The 21,951-nt window shown below is 43.0% G+C and overlaps 1 protein-coding gene across 5 annotated transcripts in view; it reads right to left on the minus strand.

The window, feature by feature from the left end:
- Window positions 1–4,009: 4,009 nt before the first annotated feature.
- Window positions 4,010–21,951, minus strand: part of THRB (thyroid hormone receptor beta) — a gene marked incomplete at its 5' end in the record, with an annotated part of 280,575 nt that continues 262,633 nt past the window's right edge. For all 5 annotated transcript variants that reach the window (XM_081105803.1, XM_081105802.1, XM_081105804.1 and 2 more), the window contains 4 exons: window positions 4,010–5,759; window positions 8,984–9,242; window positions 12,767–12,913; window positions 19,229–19,434. In XM_081105803.1, coding sequence (XP_080961929.1) covers window positions 5,518–5,759; window positions 8,984–9,242; window positions 12,767–12,913; window positions 19,229–19,434 — 854 coding nt within the window. In that variant the 3' untranslated portion in view covers window positions 4,010–5,517. The remainder of the gene's footprint in view (window positions 5,760–8,983; window positions 9,243–12,766; window positions 12,914–19,228; window positions 19,435–21,951) is intronic.

Raw genomic sequence — 21,951 nt, forward strand, 5'->3', positions numbered from 1 at the left:
GGGCTACCCTAAGGTAAAAGGCTATGCGAGCATGAAATCTGTATGAAGATTTTTACAGAGGAATTTCTACAGAGGAAAATCTGCACAGAAAGATAAAAAGAGGCACCTCCCGACAATACTGAGGGAGCACCCAGATCCAGCCATGCCTGAAGCTACCTTACCACTGCACATTCTAGATCAGTGGTTCTCAACCTTGGCTGCACATTGGAATCACCTGGGAATCTTTTTAAAATCCTGATTTCTGGGCCTCATCCTTCGGAAAGTCTGTTTCTTTGTTACTAATGTTGTGGCCCCACCCCATAACAAAGAAACAGACTTTCCGGAGGATGAGGCCCAGAAATCAGGATTTTAAAAAGATTCCCAGGTGATTCTAATGTGCAGCCACAGTGGAGAACCACTGCTCTAGATATTGCAGTTAATAATTCCCTTTAGGCTTAAGCTAGTTTGACTTACCTCTTTGTCAGTCATTACAGAAACAGTCCTAACATGTGTTCAGGGCAATGGGTTTGAGATATATGTTGACAGGTGATATTAATATAATTCCATTAATAATATTCTGGACATTTTGAGATAAGATGAATATAGTCTTTGAGCTACAAAAAGTTAAGTCTTCCCTCCTCCTCATTCCATCTCTGTGGCCCTCCCCCATGAGACTTCTACTTCTCTCTTCCCTCCCCCACCCCCAATACCCTCCTCCCAAGGAAATTTGCTTATTCTAGTAGATGCTTATGAAACAAATGTTGTTCTATCCCTGTTTCCCTCCCTTTGGAAGCAGTGGAGATGAGAAGAGTAGGCAATACTGGGCCTAGTTAGAACATAATATTTAAAGAAAGAGACAGGAAAATACATCCATTATAAGCTTTTTTTTTCTTTTTTAGAATTGAAGCTTATGACTTTATCTATGCCCACTATATTCATAATTACAATTTAATATCTGCATACAAAAGCTATGTAAAAATCCGTTTTTCCCAAATATACAAATTTTCTTTTTGGATAGTTTAAAACATTTTGATCACAGATTTCAACAGAGTTTTAGGCTGAAAAAAATATTACCAATCTAGCAATATCACTTAACACTGTTTGCAACACATAGACCTTCCGATGACAGTCAATCTCTTCCTATTCTGTAGCATTTTTCTGATTCTCAGGGCATGAAAACATGATGGGTGTGTGTGTGGGGGGGAGAGAAGCGTTTTCTCTGAAAAAAGCATAGAGATCCAATTTGGCTCTATAATTGAATGAAAACGTGTGTTAATTGGGAAAACCCAAAGAAAAATGGGGCAATGCCAGCTTATTCATGCCCTGATATCTTCTGTCTCGACAGTACATGTGTAATTAAATAGTCTTCCTTTGTCTTACATTGTGCTCCGTAATTTACTTGAGTATTATCTGAATCCTGAGGAGGACAGATTTCCGTTTGATTGTCTTGTGCATAAGGTGGGTCAGTTTGAACTGTGCAACAGAAAGCCACAAACAGCGTTTACCTGCACGATATTGCTTTTGAAGGCGGCATTCATTAATGTGGACACACACTGGAGATGCACACTTTTTGCATTTGCAAACATTTATACAGCACAGTAAAACTTCTGTGATAAGGCCAAACCTTTTTCCCCCCTAGTCCTTTTTTTTTTTTTTGCGCATCTTTTTAATGTATTTTTTTTTTAAGATTAAAGTAAAACGTTTCAATTGTAAAAAATACACACCGGGCAAATCCTTACCTGGATAATAAATATCTACATCACAGTACAATAAAATTTCTTCTCTATAAAATTTAAATATGGATTATAGTCTATCACTATCAAAAGAAACACTATGCTACTATTTCCATATTATTAAAATAACAGGAAAAATTACGAGCTTATTTGAGAACCTGATGCCATAGCCTTTGGAAAGGGCAGAGATTCAAATGTCCATGAGCACTCCTCCTTTTGAAGAGGAACGGCGGCTTGGTGACTCACTTAAATTCAGTTGATGAAAAAGGTTTAGCCTTACAAATGCTGGCTACATTTCAAAAACCATCAGACTGATTTCATAATTTGACTCATGCAGCAAAAGGTCAATATGACACGGACAGGTTAGAGTTCCACAGAATAAGAATATATCACCGACGACGATGACATGCCAGGAGGGCGCTCAGCAGTTCTGTGGAGGCTGAGTCTGGGGTGGGGGTGGGGGGTTAGTGTTGAGGAGGGGCCAAGGCCTGCACACCTGTTCAGGGAAGGGCCGCAAGAATGGCGTTGCTGGCGCAGAGCCAAGCCTGGTGGTCCACCCCGAAGACAGCGCTGCAGACCGAAGAGGTGTCACTGGGTCCCAGGTGAGGGACACGGCGCTGGGCTGAGGCATCATCTGACTAGAAGACAGAGCCTCATCTGACTAGAAAAAGCTCTGAGGTGGCACATGGTGTGTTGAGCAGAATCATAAAGAGGAAAAGATCTTACTTTTCTCACTATTTCTGGAAATACTGCACAGCTAAGTTGAAGAGCAAAGTACACTTGAAGGTAACACACACACACACACACACACATACATATACACACACATATACATATACACACACATACCCACACACCTCACTCATCCCCCAAAGTTAAGTGATTTATAAATAAGAATCCCAGTTGTACGGTGGCCTCCCCTACTGGGCTGTCTCCCCACTGTGAGGGGTTTTGATCAGGTTCACACTTGATTCGACAGTCTGGACTGTATAAAAAAGTGTTTTAAAAAAAATCCAGAGCAAATCCCTCCTAACTGAGTTTTATGAGATGGGAGTCTTGAGATGCATGAAGTTCCTCAATCAGTTACAGAAGAAACGAGCTACTTTGACCAGTCGGGTCACGATCCTTGGAGTTCTCATAGCCTTTCCTTTCTACCTGAAGTGCCTTAAGGCTTGTCACCCTTAGCATAAACAAGAGTACTAGATCAGTGGTTTGCCTGTTTAAGGCAATCATTTAAGAGGCTGAGGATCAAACGTAAATGTACTTGGGGCTGTCTGGATTACTGTAGATACACTGTGTCATTGGCCAATGTCTAATCATGGTTAATCCACAAAGCATTCCAATTTCGCTTGAGATCAGGCCCTGTACTTATATTTGAATCTGGGTGTGTCTAATATGTGGGGGAATCTCTGTCCAACAGATTGAGGAGAACTTCCCGGGAAGGCTTGATGCCCAAGGAGTCTGTGAACCTTCCCCTACCCCACCTGCTTGCCTCCCTCTCTGTGCCTTCTCAGGGAAATCTGCCCCACGCCACAAAGCTCAATTAACCCTGGAGCTAGAAGGTGACTAAGGGGTTATGTTTCAGAGTCAACAGAGGGAGCTGAGATGTTAATAAAGCAATAACTTAAGGAGTCTGGCTAGAGGCTGTCCAGAGAGAACTAAACCTTACTTTCTGTAGATAGTCAAAGTAGGTAGTCTGCCCAAGACCTTCACGTTTATACTTTCATTCTCTTCACCTAGAATGAAAGTGTAAACATGGTTAGCAAGTTCCACAGAGATGTTCTGGTTTCCTTCCTCTAGAAGCCAGTGTAATTGCTCCAGTGCATTAAACATACACATTTCCTCTCAGATTATTTCCAGTCACTCTTGGGATATTCAATGCCGTTCCTCTTGTGTTTCCAGGGCCGTCCTGCCTTTCTCTACATAGTTGACAAGTAGTGTGTCAAATTCTTGTTTTGAATCAATACCAAATATTTCCGTATCTGTTAGGAGGGCCATAATTTTTGTCTAATTAAGGTAGAAATTTGAATATGAAGGAAACTATCAAAAGACCCAGATTTTTCTCCCCTGAAATTAGTAGAGTATTAAGGATTCGAAGGAATTTAGAGTTTATGACTTATTCATCAGGACCCAAGGTGAGAAAACCAAGACCCAAATCTAACAAGGTCACAAATCTGTCAGTTGACAGAGCACAAATTAGAACTCTGACACCCTGACTTCTGGGCCAGTTAAAAAAAAAAAAAAAAAAAATCTGACTTGGTTTTCACAGTGACTTTCATTCCTTTGTTTTTAGGTAAATCTCACTGATATGGCTTATTGTCCCCAGGATTTCTAGGATAAGGCAGTACAAGGCAGGCTAAAAAATAGTGTTTGTCTACTATGCCAGTGAAGAATGAGATACATTCAATTGCATGGGTACATTCTTTGCCCATCTTCTGACGCTGAAGTGATGAGGCAATGTCACCATTTGTTTTCTGGGTACAAGCTACTCCAATGTTTGTTATCAGGGAGGTGACATAGGTGGGGAAGGTGAGTGAGGGTTCCTGTACATGATCTGTGGGCATTTTCTGTTGAATATCCCTTAGGGCAATTCTTTAACAGGGACAGAGAGCGTCAGTGGCTAGACCAGTGTTTGTTTAGAGATAGTCAAGCCACAGAGTCAGAGGGAAGAGGGGGCTAGGAGACATTTTTGTGAGTAGAGCAAAGAGCTTGAGGATTCAAGACTAGAAGGAGCATCCTCAAACCATCAGTCCATGAAGAGTGCTCTCAGATCACTGTGCTTCCTTCAACTTGGAATGTAACTGCACTGGGCTCTCCTCAAAATTCCTCCACAAGACTCCATTTTCAGCTCATTCTCTCTCCTTGATTAGAGTATGTAATCCATAGGGAAATCTGTTGTCAGCACAGCAAAGATGCAATCAGGATTAATAACTTTAGGAGTTTGAGAAAGGATGGATTAGATGTCATTGAAAAATGACAACTGTAAAGAGGCCTAATTTCTATGGAAACGTTCTCTGAGCCTTAACTGTAAAGAAGCCTTCCTACTATGAGGTAATAATATGTGAATTTTTGGAAACTCTTGAGTCACTGACAAACATTTCTGATTTCTTTGAGCTGGCTGAAGAAAATGATTTTCCATGTTGGTCTCAATCAGTCAAGTACCTGCATGGCTTTGAGTCATGCCTTGAATAACTTGAATTAAATCATAAGATTATAAAAATTCCAGTGAAAGAACAGCTGATTTTGGGGAACAAATATTTCTATACATTCCAAGTTAGGCTTCCAGGAGAGAATGAAGAGTGCTGAAGCCAGCATGCTTTAGAATAAACAAAACTTGTCCAGACCTTTCCTTAGAAAGCTGGAAGCCACATCTAACCAAAGATGGTCTGTGTCCTGCTAACTTGAGTCCTGCAAAAATCCGACTTGGATCAAGACGAACACATGATCTTGGTTTTAAGGCTTCTTTAGTCTTCTGCTGTGCCATTTTGCTTGCTTGAGTCTCTGACCAGGGACAGATGGGAGCTGGTGGTGGCTTGGTGCTGGTGAATTAATGATGGTCCCCACCCCACCTCCCTAGCTGTAAAAACATCAAAGCATTCACATCAAAGGACTGGAGAACAAAATGCAATAGTTGCAAGTACCCGCATTCAAGGGGCAATTTCATCCATGTCTACACCAAGGACTAGCTCCCTTTACAATCCCTCCCAACACAAAGAAACAAAGGAACAAACAAAAAAGATCTAGGCAATGGAATGAAATGACACCCAGTAGTGCTGTAGGAATTATGAGAAGGAAGTCAGCCAGTCTAATCCTCAAACACTTCCAAGAACAACGGGGGAAAGAGTTCCGTGGGGCATTCCACCTTCATGTGCAGGAAGCGGCTGGCATGGCAGGCTCCAATCATCCGCAGGTCTGTCACCTTCATCAGGAGTTTTGGCCAAAAGTGTGTCACGTGGTGTTTTCGGTAATTGATATAGTGTTCAAAGGCCAGCAGGAAACTATCTTGGTATTTTTCTATTCTCTCAACGCAGGCGAGCCCTGGGCGATCTGAGGGGGCGCAAGAAGATGGATGTTAATTCAGAGGGTGGGAAGGAGAGGGACTGCCTTCCCTTTAATGCGAAAGTGGGCAGATCTGAGGACCTTCCAACTCCTAGAAATGAGCACGGGTGCCACATGAACTCTGGGGCATGGGCACTAAAATACCAGAACGTGGCATAATTGCTATGAAGGGGACCAATGCTTTGTTCTGCTAATTACCTCTGGTTTAGACAGTCCGCTCCATGGGTGTGAATGGCAATACCTTCCTCACAGGGTCTAGAAGGAGAACCCCACCTAGAGAGCTGACAGACGAAGCATACCAACGGAACAGTTTTGAGTTTCCAGTGGCTCCCCGGGAAAAAGAGGGGGATGAGCATGGACATGCACAGAACAGAAGGAAGTTGGGAACAGGGGGCCTGGATGCCAAAGGAGGAGTGTTGGACAATGAGAAAATCCCATGACGACAAGGAAGCACAACACCCAATTTAAGTTGTTTGTCAGGCTGTGGTGAACCACTCCTTCCCTTCCCTTATACGTTAGTAAAAGTTCCACCTGTAGCTGCCTTGTGTTGGGGGTGCGGTAGGGGGTTAAAACAAAAAGAAAAGGGGATGTGAGCTATCCAGAGTTGGAACGAGAGGAGACCAAGAGCATGTAAGGACCGGGCACTCACCCCACTGCTGTGGGAGGGAACTCAAGGCAGTTTCCCGAGAATGATAAAGCGCTGTCACAAGGGGGCTGGGTGACTGTGGAATGTCCAGGCTGCAAATACTTGAATTACAAAAGTAATTTATAAACCTGGACGAATTCCTCAGACAGCTCCAGAAAGCCTATCCCTACTGCCCAGGTCTCCTCAGCTTGCTTTTTGTAGCTCCGGTCATATAAATTCACACTCCAATTGTCCAGTGATCGTATAATCTGTATTAGTAAAAATCTATGTAAAGTTCTGCTTAATCCGAAAGGAAAGAACAGGGCTAATGGCTCAACTCACCTTTCTGGGTCTAAAAATACATGGGCGTTTGGAATCCCATATTTAGCTCAAATTGCAATTTGTGCATTCCTATTTTGTTTCCCCCCTTCATATTTGATGTTGCTACTCTGTAGATCTACTCACTCCCTCTCTCTCCTGGTTCCCTGACTTCTCTTTTCCTTTGAATGTGCCAGAAGAATTCTCCACCGGATCCTTTAATTTTTGATCCAAATAGAAACTCAACACAATATTGCTCTGATGTATTCCTTTAAAGGGATAACCTGGGTTTTGTGGGATCAAACTCTGCCTCTTGATGAGACATAAAGATAAGGTGGTCCTATAAATGATGGAGAAAAAGATGAAAGGACATTTGGATGATGCTCAAGTTGTACTAAACCTGTTTATGAAAAGAGAAACATTTTTAAAGGTCAAGGACTATTTTTAACAATCTGAGACAAAATTTCTCAAGGATATGTCTTTCAGGTCACCTCCGTTTTAGCTCTCTGGTTAGTGGTGTAGGACCAAGGAACTTGGTAGCTCGTAGTAGCTCTTAGAAAGGTCTTTGAAGAAAAGGCCTAAGGTTTTGCGTAAGTGAAATGCCAAACAAAGCAATGGGGCTTAGAAGACGATTCTGAGGAGGAACTGGAGCTTCGGAGCACTGATGTGTAGCTGTCAATGGCCAAAGGTAAAGTGTTTTGTAACATTTTCCTAAGCCTGGCAGCATTAATGAAAAGTGCCCAGGCCATTCAGGTGGGGAAGACTTTACAGTCATTATGTCACATGGCTGTCAGGCAGGCAGAAATGGGAAGAATCATTCAGTTCGGTGTTTGATAGAGTTTGGAATTACACTCACAATTTTTGCCATTCCCACATATGTGATCTTGCTTTTATCTACCTTGCTGAGATTATTTACTCAATCTGTTAAATTGACTCACTAAAGAGGAAACTTCATATTATTCATTAAACAAAAATCCATTTGCTGGAGGTAGAAGAGGGTATAGGGGGGATTAATGGAGACTTGACTTGGGGTGGTGAACACACAATATATAGATGATGCACATCTAAAATCTATATAATTTTATTAACCAATTAGAGGCCCAGTGCACTCACTGGGGCGGGGGGCAGGGGGGAGGGGTCCCTCAGTCCTGCCTGTGCCCCCTTGCTGGCAGTCAGACAACCCTCTCTCAGTCCGGGGCTCTCACAGTCTGGGACCCCTAGCTCCTTACTGCTGCGGCAGAGGTGGGAGAGGCTCCGGCCACCCCTGTGGCACTCGCCAGCGTGAGCCCAGCGTCTGGTTGAGCAGCGCTCCCCCTGTGGGAGTGCACTGACCACCAGGGAGCAGCTCCTGCGTCGGGCATCTGCCCCCTGGTGGTCAGTGCGCTAATGCGACTGGCCGTTCTGCCATTAGTTCCGCTCTTTGGTCGATTTGCATATTAGGGTTTTATTATATAGGACATCACCCTAATAAATATAATTAAAAATCCATTTGCCACAATAGATGATAACCACAGAAATAAATGCATGGCAAAAACCTTACATTTTAGCTAAAGATTGTTGCTCAAAACTGTTCCTGAGATCTGCTCTCTCTTTCTTAAAAAGGGAGGTTAGCCTGGCCAGAGTGGCTCAGTTGGTTGAGCACCATCCTATGTACTGAAAGGTTGCTGGTTCGATTCCCTGTCTGGGCACATGCCTGAATTGTGGGTTCTATCCCCAGTTAGGGAGCATACAGAAGGCAACTAGTCAATCTCTCTCACATTGATGTCAGTCAGTCTGTCTGTCTTCCTTCTTTTTCTCTTTCTCCCCTTCCTCTCTCTAGCATGTCCTCAGGTGAGGATTTTTTTTAAAAGGGAGGTTAACTAATATTAGGTGTTAAAGACAGACCAGCATCAAACCGAATCTCTCTTTCTGCCACATTTAGGAGCTATAAGAAAGAAATAACTTCCTCACTATGATTCCGTATTAGTCAAAACTGTCCTTGTATCACAGAAATCTCAGTAAAAAGATTACCTTGACCCCCCTCTCCAGGAATATAATTCCACTTATATAGTTCAATTTATTTTTAAAGGATACTGAAGCCCAGAGAAGCTGGGGTTCCCTCAAGATCACATAGGGAGTTCTTAGAAAAGCTATGTTTTATTTTTACTAAAAGACTAGGGCCCCAGTGAGCTATAATTCTGAAGCTAAAGAGGAATTAAAAACTCATCAGGTGATTTGAATTAGCACCCAAACTCTCCTGACACCCAGTAATGAGCCTGGGCACACTCACCTGAAGACATCAGCAGGACCGCCTGAAGGAGAGCTACTTCAGTGTCATCCAGGTTGAAAGAAGACAGCGACATGCCCAGGTCAAAGATGGCATCCGACACCACCCCAAGACCCCCATTTTTCAGCTGGCCCCGTGTCACTGCCATCTCCCCGTTCAGGGTTAAAGTCTCACTTTCTGGGTCATAGCGCACAGCAGCGCGAAGGGACATGATCTCCATGCAGCAGCCTTTGAGGAGGATTATCTGGTCTTCACATGGCAGCTGAAAAGAACCAGCCCACATCAGCAAAGAACAAGTGGACAAAGGTTAGTCAAGAGCAACATGTGGTATCATAACGGTTTCCTGTGATAGACACTTGTCCTAAACTCTTTGAGCATGTGGACTTTGTGGCTTTTCCCTTCCTACTTGGCTCCAGACTTTCCAAATACAACCATATATTTGTACTCCAAGTTGGTCATTATCTTCACTGCCTTTAATCTCAGGAGTTTGCATTTCTTTGGCATAAGATACAGACCTCCAACTGGTATTAAGTAGTTGAGTGAAACTGCTTATATCTCCTTACTCTGGAGTTTGTATTATAACCCAACTAACTGCTTGAGAGCTGTGTTTATGTTAAATTTGCCAACACTTTTGACTTATAGCTCCAGTAATCAACAGATGACTCTACGCCAGTGGTTCTCAACCTTCCTAATGCCGCGACCCTTTAATACAGTTCCTCATGTTGTGGTGACCCCCCATTTCATTGTTACAAATTGAACATAATTAAAGCAGAGTGATTAATCACAAAAACAATATGTAATTATATATGTGTTTTCTGATGGTCTTAGGCGACCCCTGTGAAAGGGTCATTCGACCCCCAAAGGGGTCGTGACCCACAGGTTGAGAACCGCCGCTCTATGCTTAGCTGGCAACTGTGCTTGTCTTTGTTTTCTGAAGCAAGTTTGTTCCTTGAGTCTCTTCAAAAGCACTGAGTCAGACAGTCCCTTACAGGTGCCTATTACCCACAAGGCCCAAGGTCACCCATTGAGTGAGGTGAGGCCAGCATTCAGACTTCTGGCTCCTAGGATTATATTCTCAGTGCTTATGGCACCAGAATTCCTCCACACGCTATATCTCTCTGTCAATATGGCGATCTCTTTTTTAGCTAATTTGGTTGCTTTAGTGAATCAGGATTTGTGACAGTGTAATAACATTAATAACAAACTTTACAAAAGAATTTTGCTAAGAAAGATGATTAAAAAAATCAGTTGTATTTTTTGAATAGGGAGAACATTTAATTAAATGCCCTTATCAAAATAGATTGAAAGACTATTAATTACTGTGAATTTTTGTTTGTTTTTGATGAATTGGACATCATACCAAGATTTATGTGCACCACCTTATTGAATTTTCACAGCAGTGCAGTGAGGTACATATTTTGCTTCCAATTTTATCTATAGATGTGGAAATCCAGGCACTGAGAGGTTGAGGAACATGCAAGGGGTGGTCACATGAAAGTTTTGTGAGCGAGGCCACGATTTGAAGCTCTATCTGTCGGAGTCCAATGCCAACAGAAGAGAACACACTCTTTCAAGTACTCTGGATGGGACTGGGTTTCCATAAACAAGGGAAATGTAAATTACACATAATCTCTATCTCTTCATTAAGCAAGTACAAATTCTTTTTGGGAAATACTCTTGGCAATACCCAAAGTTCAATTTATTATATAAAACTAAAGGTAATACTACTAACTTACATTTAAAACACTGGGTATTTCATATTTTTTTTACTAACTCAACCTAGTTACTTTACCATATAATTTCAAATTGCTTAGCTTTTACTGCAGAATGAAAGTATATATATATTAGTGTGTGTAAATATATATAATACATATATAATAAAAATATTATATATATTATACACACTATATATATATGTGTGTGTGTGTATATATATGTGTGTATATATACATATATTTAGTGTGTACATATTTTATTTGAAATAGACTAAAATAGGCTCCAAAATGTCAGCAGTTTATCTCTTATTGGTATTACCATGCACCTTTACCTTTATCATGCTGTATAAATCTCCAATGAATATGTATTATTTTTGTAATATTCTCTAAAACTTAATAAGTGTTAATTAAAAAAAAAAAAGATGGTCAGAGGCATGAACGCTCCACACCAAATATGGGTATAAGTCAGATTCCTTCTCCAGGACTCACCGGCCCCCACCTCAGTGCAGCTGGGGTAAGAGGGAGGCACACTCTCAGCTGGATCTAGGGGTCAGAAATCTGCATCCTTCTCAGCTGGGAGGCTCAGAAATAGGCAATGAGAAGTGTCTCCATCATGTCTGAGGTCTGGGCTCCCATTATTACAAACTCAAGAACACAAATGGGCTAGAAGCCAAGGTGGGGCAGAGTCATTCCCTGTGAGGAAACTCAGCTTCTTTCTGGGTGAAACTAGATTCACGTATCACTCAGTGGCTTGGGTGACTCACAGCACTACGTGGCTCTCTCTATCTGGTATTTTTCTGGGTCCCCTTGGGGATGTGAAGATCAATAAATTGGCACCTGATGGGGTTTTTCAAAGGAAAAAATTTCCAGAAAACATAACCCCACTTGATTCAAAAAAGAAGGTAGAGGCAAGATGGTAATGTAATGAATGAAATAATAATAGTATTAACAGCTAAAATTATGGAATACTTATGACCAGACACTATCCAAGCACTAACTATCCCATGTCAACCTCTCAACACCTCTAAGAGGTAGATCCTATTATGATTCTCATTAAAGATGAGATGACTAGCCCTAGCTGGTTTGGCTCAGTGGATAGAGTGTTGGCCTGTGGACTGAAGGGTCTCAGGTTCGATTCCGGTAAAGGGCACATGCCCGAGTTTGTGGGCTCGATCCCCAGTAGGGGGCAAGTAGGAGGCAGCCGATCAATGATTCTCTCTCATCATTGATGTTACCATCTCTCTCTCCCTCTCCCTTCCTCTCTGAAATCAATTAAAATATATATATATATGTAAAAATGAGATGACCAAGGTTTGAAGACATTTAATAACTCATCAAGAATTCTTGCCCATACAGTTGACTGCAGATCCCATGCTCTCAGCTACCACAGGGCAGAACTGTTCACGTTAGGAATGAGTGTCCCACAGGGCAAGTCTATGACCTCTGGTAGGTGAGCTCCTCAAGGTGCCCTGAGGATGGGCCAAGAAAGGGTGAGCTTATAAGGAAAAGAGGGAGGACTTAAGGAGATCTTAAAATCTTTGCTCTGTAAAGGTCATCCTCTATTCTTGAGGGTTAAAAGGCAACCACACAGCCATGTTGCTGGGCTACATAGTTAAAAGAATATAGATTAAGACTCAAACTATGGCCCCCACATATAGATAAGTTAATCACTTTGACCTCAGAGTTCCCCATCTGTGAAATGGGGTTAATTAAAGCCACCCTGCAGATCCGTTACAAGGATTGTATTTAATGTGGGCAAACTTGAGCATGATAACTAGGACGTTGTAGGTACTGAATAAATGCAAGTATTGCTATCATCTTTTCCTGTGCCTGGAGTTGGGTGGATGAATAGGATCTTCATCAACCTCACATGGAGAAGCTAATGAATGATGACTGAGTAGAGAGGATGGGAAAGTATAAATGAAAGGGTGCACTTTCATTTTGGACTGACATTACTTTCATAGGACTATCCCTACTAGTTAATATTAAATTATAAATAATACTCAGTATTCCTGGAAATTGATGGAACTACAATGAAAAAAATGCAGAAGAAAAACAATCATTTCCTCACCTCACAAAACATAGGCAACTTTTTGGCAAAATCCACCACTCTGGTAATTGCTGGTGTGATGATTTTTGTAAAATGGCTGAAGGCTTCCAAGTCAACCTTTCCACCTTCTGGGGCATTTACTATTGGTGCTTGTCCAATATCTTCTGGCTAAGGAGGAGAGACAAGAAAGAGTTAAATGATGAAGTTGAAAGACCTTTATCCTACTTCTGATGTGGAAGAAAAATGTCTTCTGGACAGCCAATCTGTACACCCAGTCTATTGTTACGTATAGAGTTGTCCATGTATATCTCTGAGCAAAGATATATGTCTTGGCCATTGCTGTAATAGGCCTCAGTGATATTGTTCACAGGATTGGTGTGTGTGTGTGTGTGTGTGTGTGTGTGTGTGTGTGTGTGTGTGAGAGAGAGAGAGAGAGAGAGAGAGAGAGAGAGAGAGAGAGACAGAGAGAGACAGACAGAGAGAGACAGAGAGAGACAGACAAGAGGAATTTGGGCTCTATTTCTGGAAGCACAAAGGGTATATATTCCCACCAGGTGACATAGGGCATTTTCAGAGTGCTGCACATTCTGATGAGTGTCTCTGTGTGCCAGGTGGGCTCAATGTGGGCAGTGAGGAAGCGGGGCGGGGGGAGGGGGGAATTCGGTAGCCCCAGTAGACAGCACCCTGTGGATTCACTCTTGTTTTCCACCCAGCTGGGGTTCAGCATCCTGTTTGCTTACAGACTCCAGTTGGAGGAGGTCACAGCAGGGTGAGAGGAACTATCTAGGCTGCCTATAGGAACTGAGTCATGCAAACTTGGCACAGCCTCAGGCAGAGGGGGGATTTTACTAGTATTAAATGTCCCGAGGGCACTTCTCTGCTATTCACTTGCCTAAGAACAATCCATGGTCTTGCTGCTCAAAGGGTGGTGTAGCAGCATGGGTGTCACTGGAGGACTTCTTAGAAATACAGAATCTTAGCTCTCTCCTCAGACTCAATTGTGCAGAATCAGCATTGTAGCAAGCCCCCAGGTGGTTGTGCTCCCGATGCCCTCGGGAGCTGTCTAGCTCCCTAGCCTGGCGTTCGGTGACTGCCATGGTGTGGCCTCCATGTATCCCCTGTTGTCACCAGTGCTTCCTGCTTGGGTGATAGAAGCCTTCCTGAGTTGATTGCACTTGTCTTATGATCTGCCCACACAGACCACACATGGCCAAGTCATTCATCCTGTCTGAACCTTTTGCTCATGTTCCTTTTTCAAGGCTACCCCATTTAAGAATGTGAGAAATCAGACAGTAACTCTGCCAGGGGAAAAGCAGGCAGGCTGGCCCTGGTTCTGATGGTCACATTTTATACTTGGGTGAAAAAATCCATTCAAAGCCATCCCTTTGCACGGGAACTAAGGGATCAGAATAATAACACATGCCAACACACAATAATAACACAATGCCAATAGACAATAATGTTGTTGGTATGTGTGTGTGTGTGGGGGGATGGTTCACTCCAAACCGAACTGCCCCTGGGAGGTGTAAAAGTGAGTTCCCCTTGGTGGGGAGACACTGCTTTCCCTTGTCTGGCACCAGAGACTTCTTGTTCCTGTCCCAGCCCACATGGACTCTTCACCATCACTGTCATCACTTGCAAATTGTTGGTGATTAAATTGAGCATTTAAGTGGATGGAGAAAACTAGAAAATTATATGATGGAAGTGTTTTTGGAAACAGTTGTACACTGTGGCTTTAGAATTAGGAAAATCTGCATGGCTTTTGCAAAAGTGCCCATTTGCCAATGACTCTTATTTCTCAGCACAAATGTGGATTTGAACCCTGGGTGAAACCACCAGTCTCTCTATTTCTGACTTGAGTCCTGGTCTTAGGATAAAAAATGATGAAGAAACTCTTTTCGGGGAGTGAGTTACTTACCCATTCCAGATAAATGAATACTTCTAGCTTTGATGACAATATCTTTTAATCCCTCTTGATACATTACTATTATTAGCATAATAGGTCTCCTCAAGTTCTATTTCAGAGCAAGATGAGCCATTATCACATGAAAATAAATGAAATAATATGCAGTGTTGCAAGCAAAAAAGGGGTCTCACTACATAGGAGACACAAATCCTAATGTGTAGAAGCCTATTCAGGACCTGAATGCCATTTAGCAAAGCTGACTTTAATGAAGGATTCCTAATGTCTTTGCAGGAGTAATTCACCAACCAAAAGAGTGAAAATTTAATCCTGAGCATAAGTACTCCATTGAGGTCATCCTTCTGCAAGGAATATTTATAAATATTTATTTGTAACCTGGCTGAGACACGGCTTAACTGTACTGTCTCTGAGGATGGGCTGGTGGAACTGTATGTTCTGTTTAATAAATATTTATTGAGTTCTGTTCTGGTTATCCACCGCTGTGTAACAAACTACCCCAAGACTTAGTGGCTTAAAAACAACACATTTTTACTCTCAGAGTTCTGGGGGCTGATGGTCTCAGTTGCGTAGTTGGTTCTCACTTGGGGTCCCTCATACAATTGTCATCATATGGCACCAGAAGCTGGTGTCATCTGAAGGTTTCTTTACTCACATTTCTGGTGCCTGGGTTGAGAACCTCTTCACATGGATAGCTTGGGTTTCCTCATAGCATGGCAGTTCTCAGGGTAGGTGGGCTTTTATTTACATGGCATTTAGCTTCCCCCAGAGAGACAAGGTAGCTTCCCCCTCCAAGATAATCAAATGGAAACTACAAGGCTTCTTATGACTCAGCCTGAGTGGTTACTCTTTCCAAATCCATTGTTTAAAGGAATCATAGACCAGATTCAAGGTGAGAGAAAAATAGACTCTACCTCTCCATGGGAGAATGGGCTGTGTATACAAGGAGGAAAGAATCTAATGGCAGCCAACTTGGAGAAGAGCTACCACAAATTTCAACAATACATGTGCCAGACCCTGGGTACAATGCTGAATGGAACATGGTCGCTCCCCCGAGTTGCAGGAGTGATCCCAGGCACAGAAGGGGATTGGCTGATAGAAATGAAGTTCATTGTAGAGATAGATGGTACAGTGCAAGCATTCTGATCTTTTCCAGCACCCCTCTAAGAAAAAAAATGGCCCGAAGAAGTGGTTATTTATATTTGGATCAAGAGGGGGCAATTTCTTGAACAGATCAAGCAGCTACAAATAATATACATTTCATGTCAGCTCTTAGAATCATGTTTGCTAACACTGTTGGTAGAATTCGTCAACAAAGTGAATTATGGGTAAGAGTCCCCTCTCCCCAAATTTCCTACACACACACACACACCAATCACATTATAATGGTGATGTTGAAGTAGGAGGACAGTTATATCATTATACCTTCTTGTTTGAGTGGAAAGGTACTCTCATGTACCCTTGAGTTAAAAATAAACCCATAGAACAGTGATGGTGAACCTATGACACGCGTGTCAGAGGTGACACGTGAACTCATTTTTCTGGTTGATTTTTCTTTGTTAAATGGCATTTGAATATATAAAATAAATATCAAAAATATAAATCTCACACATTTGAGTCTAGAACAGAGAACCAAGATGGCGGCATAGGTTAACTCCGGAGTTTGCTGCTTTGAACAACTACTTCAAAAGTGAAACTAAAAGACGGAACGGACATCACCCAAAACCACTGGAAAGCTGGCTGAGTGGAAGTCCTACAACTAGGAGGAAAGAGAAACGCATACGGACACTCAGAGGAGGCGCAGTGCTGAAGTCAAATTCTGAGGTGCGGAGTGCGCGGAGCGGGCTGGCGGCGGAGGGCGCGGTTGGCGTTTTCAATCGGGAGGGAGTCGCAGACTCTGAGCTCCAGATCCGGGCGAGTCTTTAGGGACCCAGACTCAAACGGGAGAAGCGGGTCTGCCTGGCTTCGGTCAGAGTGAGTGCAGGTTTCTCTCCGAGCTTTGCAGCGGGTGCTGGGACTCAGAGAGGCAGAGCCCCTGGGGACAGGACTGAGAGCCGCCATAACTGCTCTCTCCCGCCCACCCTATTGATCCTGTGCGACCCGCCCCGCCCAAGCCCTGCACAGAGGCTTTTGCCGGATAGCCTCAGGCAAACGCCAGATTAGCACCTCCCTAGAGGACAGAAGTTCTCTCACTGCTGACATAGCTGATTCTCATAGCCACTTGGCCTGGAGGTCAAACCCTCCCTGGAATTAGCTACAACAATCAAGATTTAACTATAAGACCACGAACAAAGACCACTAGGGGGTGCACCAAGGAAGCATAACAAAATGCGGAGACAAAGAAACAGGACAAAATTGTCTGGAGGATATTGAGTTCAGAACCACACTTTTAAGGTCTCTCAAGAACTGTTTAGAAGCCGCCGATAAACTTAATGAGATCTACAAGAAAACTAATGAGACCCTCGATGTTATATTGGGGAACCAACTAGAAATTAAGCATACACTGACTGAAATAAAGAATATTATACAGACTCCTGACAGCAGAACAGAGGAGCGCAAGAATCAAGTCAATGATTTGAAATGCGAGGAAGCAAAAAACACCCAACCGGAAAAGCAAAATGAAAAAAGAATCCAAAAATGCGAGGATAGTGTAAGGAGCCTCTGGGACAGCTTCAGGCGTACCAACATCAGAATTATAGGGGTGCCAGAAGATGAGAGAGAGCAAGATATTGAAAACCTATTTGAAGAAATAATGACAGAAAACTTCCCCCACCTGGTGAAAGAAATGGACTTACAGGTCCAAGAAGCGCGGAGAACCCCAAACAAAAGGAATCCAAAGAGGACCACACCAAGACACATCATCATTAAAATGCCAAGAGCAAAAGATAAAGAGAGAATCTTAAAAACAGCAAGAGAAAGAAACTCAGTTACCTACAAGGGAATACCCATACGACTGTCAGCTGATTTCTCAACAGAAACTTTGCAGGCCAGAAGGGAGTGGCAAGAAATATTCAAAGTGATGAATACCAAGAACCTACAACCAAGATTACTTTATCCAGCAAAGCTATCATTCAGAATTGAAGGTCAGATAAAGAGCTTCACCGATAAGGAAAAGCTAAAGGAGTTCATCACCACCAAACCAGGATTATATGAAATGCTGAAAGGTATCCTTTAAGAAGAGGAAGAGGAAGAAAAAGGTAAAGATACAAATTATGAACAACAAATATGCATCTATCAACAAGTGAATCTAAGAATCAAGTGAATAAATAATCCGATGAACAGAATGAACTGGGGATTATAATAGAATCAGGGACATAGAAAGGGAATGGACTGACTATTCTTGAGGGGGAAAGGGGTGTGGGAGATGCGGGAAGAGACTGGACAAAAATCGTGCACCTATGGATGAGGACAGTGGGTGGGGAGTGAGGGCGGATGGTGGGGCGGGAACTGGGAGGAGGGGAGTTATGGGGGGAAAAAAGAGGAACAAATGTAATAATCTGAACAATAAAGATTTAATTAAAAAAAATATATAAATCTTTGTTTTACTATGGTTGCAGATATCAAAAGATTTCTATATGTGACACGGCACCAGAGTTAAGTTAGGGTTTTTCAAAATGCTGATACACCAAGCTCAAAAGGTTCGTCATCACTGCCATAGAATGTCTGATGCGGGGCTCAGTGAGATACCCCTGAAGGGTTCGTGTCATAAACCAAGAGCAGGGTCAGTCTCTGTGATGGTCAAACACCAGCTGGTGGTGGGATGGGTAGTCCATCTGGTGAGGTGGGTGGAGGGCCTGGACTTGGAAGCAGAAGACCTGAGTTGGCCTTGGGCCTGGCTCAGCCACTTTCTAGTAACATGATATTGGGTGAGCCACTTAAGGCCTTGGCTTGGTTTGCATATCTGTAAAATGGGATAGTAATTCCAGCCTCAAAGCATTGCGAAGTTCAAAGGAGAAACGAGTGGCAAGGACTTTCACAATGGTTACTTTTATAAAAACATTAAACAACGATACTCTAAGGGTCTTGAAAGTCCTGTTTTCTCTACATGCCCCCTCTTTGCCCCCATCCCGACTTTGTCTTCCTGGCCTTGAGAGAATTTAAGCTAAACATTTTGACTTCTATTGACATAAAAATACATTTGAGATAAGGAATACTTTGTTCGAGGGGTTATTCTGAAGGGAATATTTTGGAGTGAGCTTAGTGGATTAAGTATGTATGTAAATGGGCATCTGAGGGAAGAAATGAGCCTAAAAGGGAAAGCTGGCAAGTAATGAATTTTACTAATTAATCCACAGCTAGTAGCAAAAGCAAGCAGATAATGGGGCCGTAGGAACTGCTCTGGAATCTAGGGACCCATAAACAGTAGCGCTAGGAGGGACCCTTGCTCTCAGAGAGACCTGCATTCCATTCCTGGCTCTGCAATCACCTGACTTCTCAGTGCTGCAGAGTCCTTCTCAGTAAGATGGGCTGGTCACCTCAGCCCCCAGGGCTGTGAGGACTAAGTGAGATGAGGCAGAAAGTGCTGACTCGCAGCTGCTATTCAGCTGTGCTAGGAGCCTCACCAGGAATTTCCGCTTCTGCTTCCAGTGGCTGCCTTGGGCATTGGTGGCCACGTGGGCTTCGGTGACGGTTTTGATGAGCTCCCACTCCTCGTCGGTGGGCTCTGGCTTATGCCCGATGGATTTCTGCAGCTCCTCTCGCCGTCTCTTTTCCCGGTTCTCCTCAATCAGCTTCCGCTTTGCCAGCCGCTTGCTGTCATCCAGTACCACTGGGAGAAGGAGAGAGGGAGACAAACACAGATACTCCTAGACACGTGGCAGACTGCACGTCCCAGGACCGCTCAGCGGGGCCCACAGGGTGGGTCACACTGGGGCATTTTCTCCCTGGGCAGCATACTGCCATTGACTAGCCATTGTCCAATATGAGCCCAGGTGCCAAACTACCAGTGTCTAGCCAGCTTTTCCAAACAAAACTGGTTGGACAGTGGGCATCCCAATCCCACAGAAGCTGGCCCTAAATAAGAAAGAAGCAAGGAGAGGACAAACCTATCCTACCCACAGGTTCCCAGATGAGTCTGTCTAGCCAATTATCTGAATTCATTCTTTCAGTTTCTATAACTCCCTTCCTCCCTCCAAATGGCTCTTACTAAGAGAATTTAGGAGGTTAAAGAAAGTTCTGTAGCAATAAATGGGACACTGATGATCCCTTACTTCAGCTCCTCATTAGCTCCCTTCCTATATAATAAAAAGCTAATATGCAAATTGTCCCCTTAGGAGTTCGACCATTTGCTATGGTGTCTGCTGAATGAAGGACGGCCTGGGCCGGCAGCTGGAAGGCCCTGATCAGCCCTGATTGCTGGCCAGGCCTACGAAGCCTACCTGTACATGAATTTCATGCACCGGGCCTCTAGTAAGGAATAATTAGAATGTGGCCAGGCTGTTCTTGGGTTTCACAGGAACTCACTTTGTATTACTCTCTACCTGGTCAACCCTTATTGGTGGCAAAGGAGCCCAGGCTTTGCCATCTAGAAAGATCTGGGTTTGAATCCTGACACAACCACATTCTAGCTGTGTGACCTCTGGCAAATTAGGCTCACTAAGCTTACATTTCTTCCTATAAAATGGGATCAATAATACCCACTTCACAGGGTAGTCAATGTGATAATGTATTAAAAGTGCTCAGTAAATGCAGCCATGATTTTTATCATTTATGCAGAAGGGAAACAAAAAATCTGTACTTCTGTGGTTAATTTCCAAAACAAACCCATTTTGCCAGACTCTTAGTAACTATCTGTGGAATGGAAAGGCTGAGGCTTACCACTATAGAGTCATGGTCTTTTGGGACTAGAAGGAACCCTAGATATCATCTAGTCCAACTCTCTCCTTCCACAGAGGAGGAAGTTGATCCAGAGAGATCACCACTGGCCTAAAGTCACACAGCAAGTTCATGGCAGAGCCCAGACAAGACCCAGGACACGTGACTCCAGTCCTACATCATTGTCCTCGGGCCATTTCCTGATGAAGGTGTGGCCTGCTAGGAAAAGAAAACAGCAAACACAGCAGGAAGAAGAACACCAAAGGTGCTCAGCGAGTCTGCACACAGAATAATCACCTGGATTTGATTAGATCACCAACGTCAAGTGAGGATTGGCAAGTGTGGGGAATATGAATGAGCCCTGTTCAGTTATTGTAGTTCACTCATTAAAGGGAGAAGAGGGAGGGAGCTTTCCTCATAACCCCATTTACCAAATGCATACACTGTGCCAGAGATGGTTGCATCAGACGTGTATTATCTAATTTGATCCTGCAAACAACCTGCGAAGTAGGTGATCATTTCACAGAAGGGAAACCAGAGATAAGTCTGATGGCCACACAACTAGTAAGTAGCAGATCTGGGACTCCAAGAGTTTTTCTGGTTCTAAAGCCTGGGCTCCTAAAATAATAATAATACTTCACAAGCAAATAAGGTGCACTCAGAATGGAGTCCCACCCAGTCTAGGTTAACACTGAGTTTTCTTAAACCTCATAAACATTCGTATCTTTAAGTTCTCAATAGAACAATGAAATGGATACTTAATAATAACAGTTCATTTTAGTGACACATCTAAGTATTTGGTTCTTTCTAGGTCAGTCATTTTCACGTACCCTTATCAGGCATATTGTTGGCAATGGCTAAAAGCCTTTAAAAGATAAAGACAATATGCTCAGCTGGGAGGTGGGATTAACCCTGGATTTTCAGCCTAACACCCTAACACAACCCTCCTCCTTTTAAAAGCTCCCCATTCTGTCTTCTTTAATGGGCAAACCAGAACATTCCACAGATATTTTTGTTCTAACTGCAAGAACCCTGTTAGTCACATAAACATAAGCCATGATGATTTCCTCTTTCATGGGGAAAAAAATCCTTGATGCATTCCTTTTTTCTTTCTTTCCTATTTTTTTCTTCCTTCATCTTCTTCTTCTTTTTTTATTTTATTTTTTTACTAAAGATTGGAATCCTTCATTGATGTGCAAAAAGTTTATGCCAGGAGAGGTCATTAACCCTGATGCCTGGCAAAAGAGAGGCCACCCATTCAGAATGACACAGTCCTTATTTTATTATTAGATTAACTAAAGCTGCTAGTGTAAATCCCCTCCTCAGTGTGGGGAGAAGGGACCCAAATGGTAGCGGCTAATCTCACCACCATATGCTGTGGCACTTTGAAAACTGGGTAGGAAGACTTCAGCTCGGAATGTTTTTAAGGCCAAAAATATAACCACCAACCAACAGCAGGGCGACTCCTGCA

The sequence above is a fragment of the Myotis nattereri genome (assembly GCF_964212035.1).
Source record: "Myotis nattereri genome assembly, chromosome: 14".
NCBI classification, from domain to species: Eukaryota; Metazoa; Chordata; class Mammalia; order Chiroptera; family Vespertilionidae; genus Myotis; species Myotis nattereri.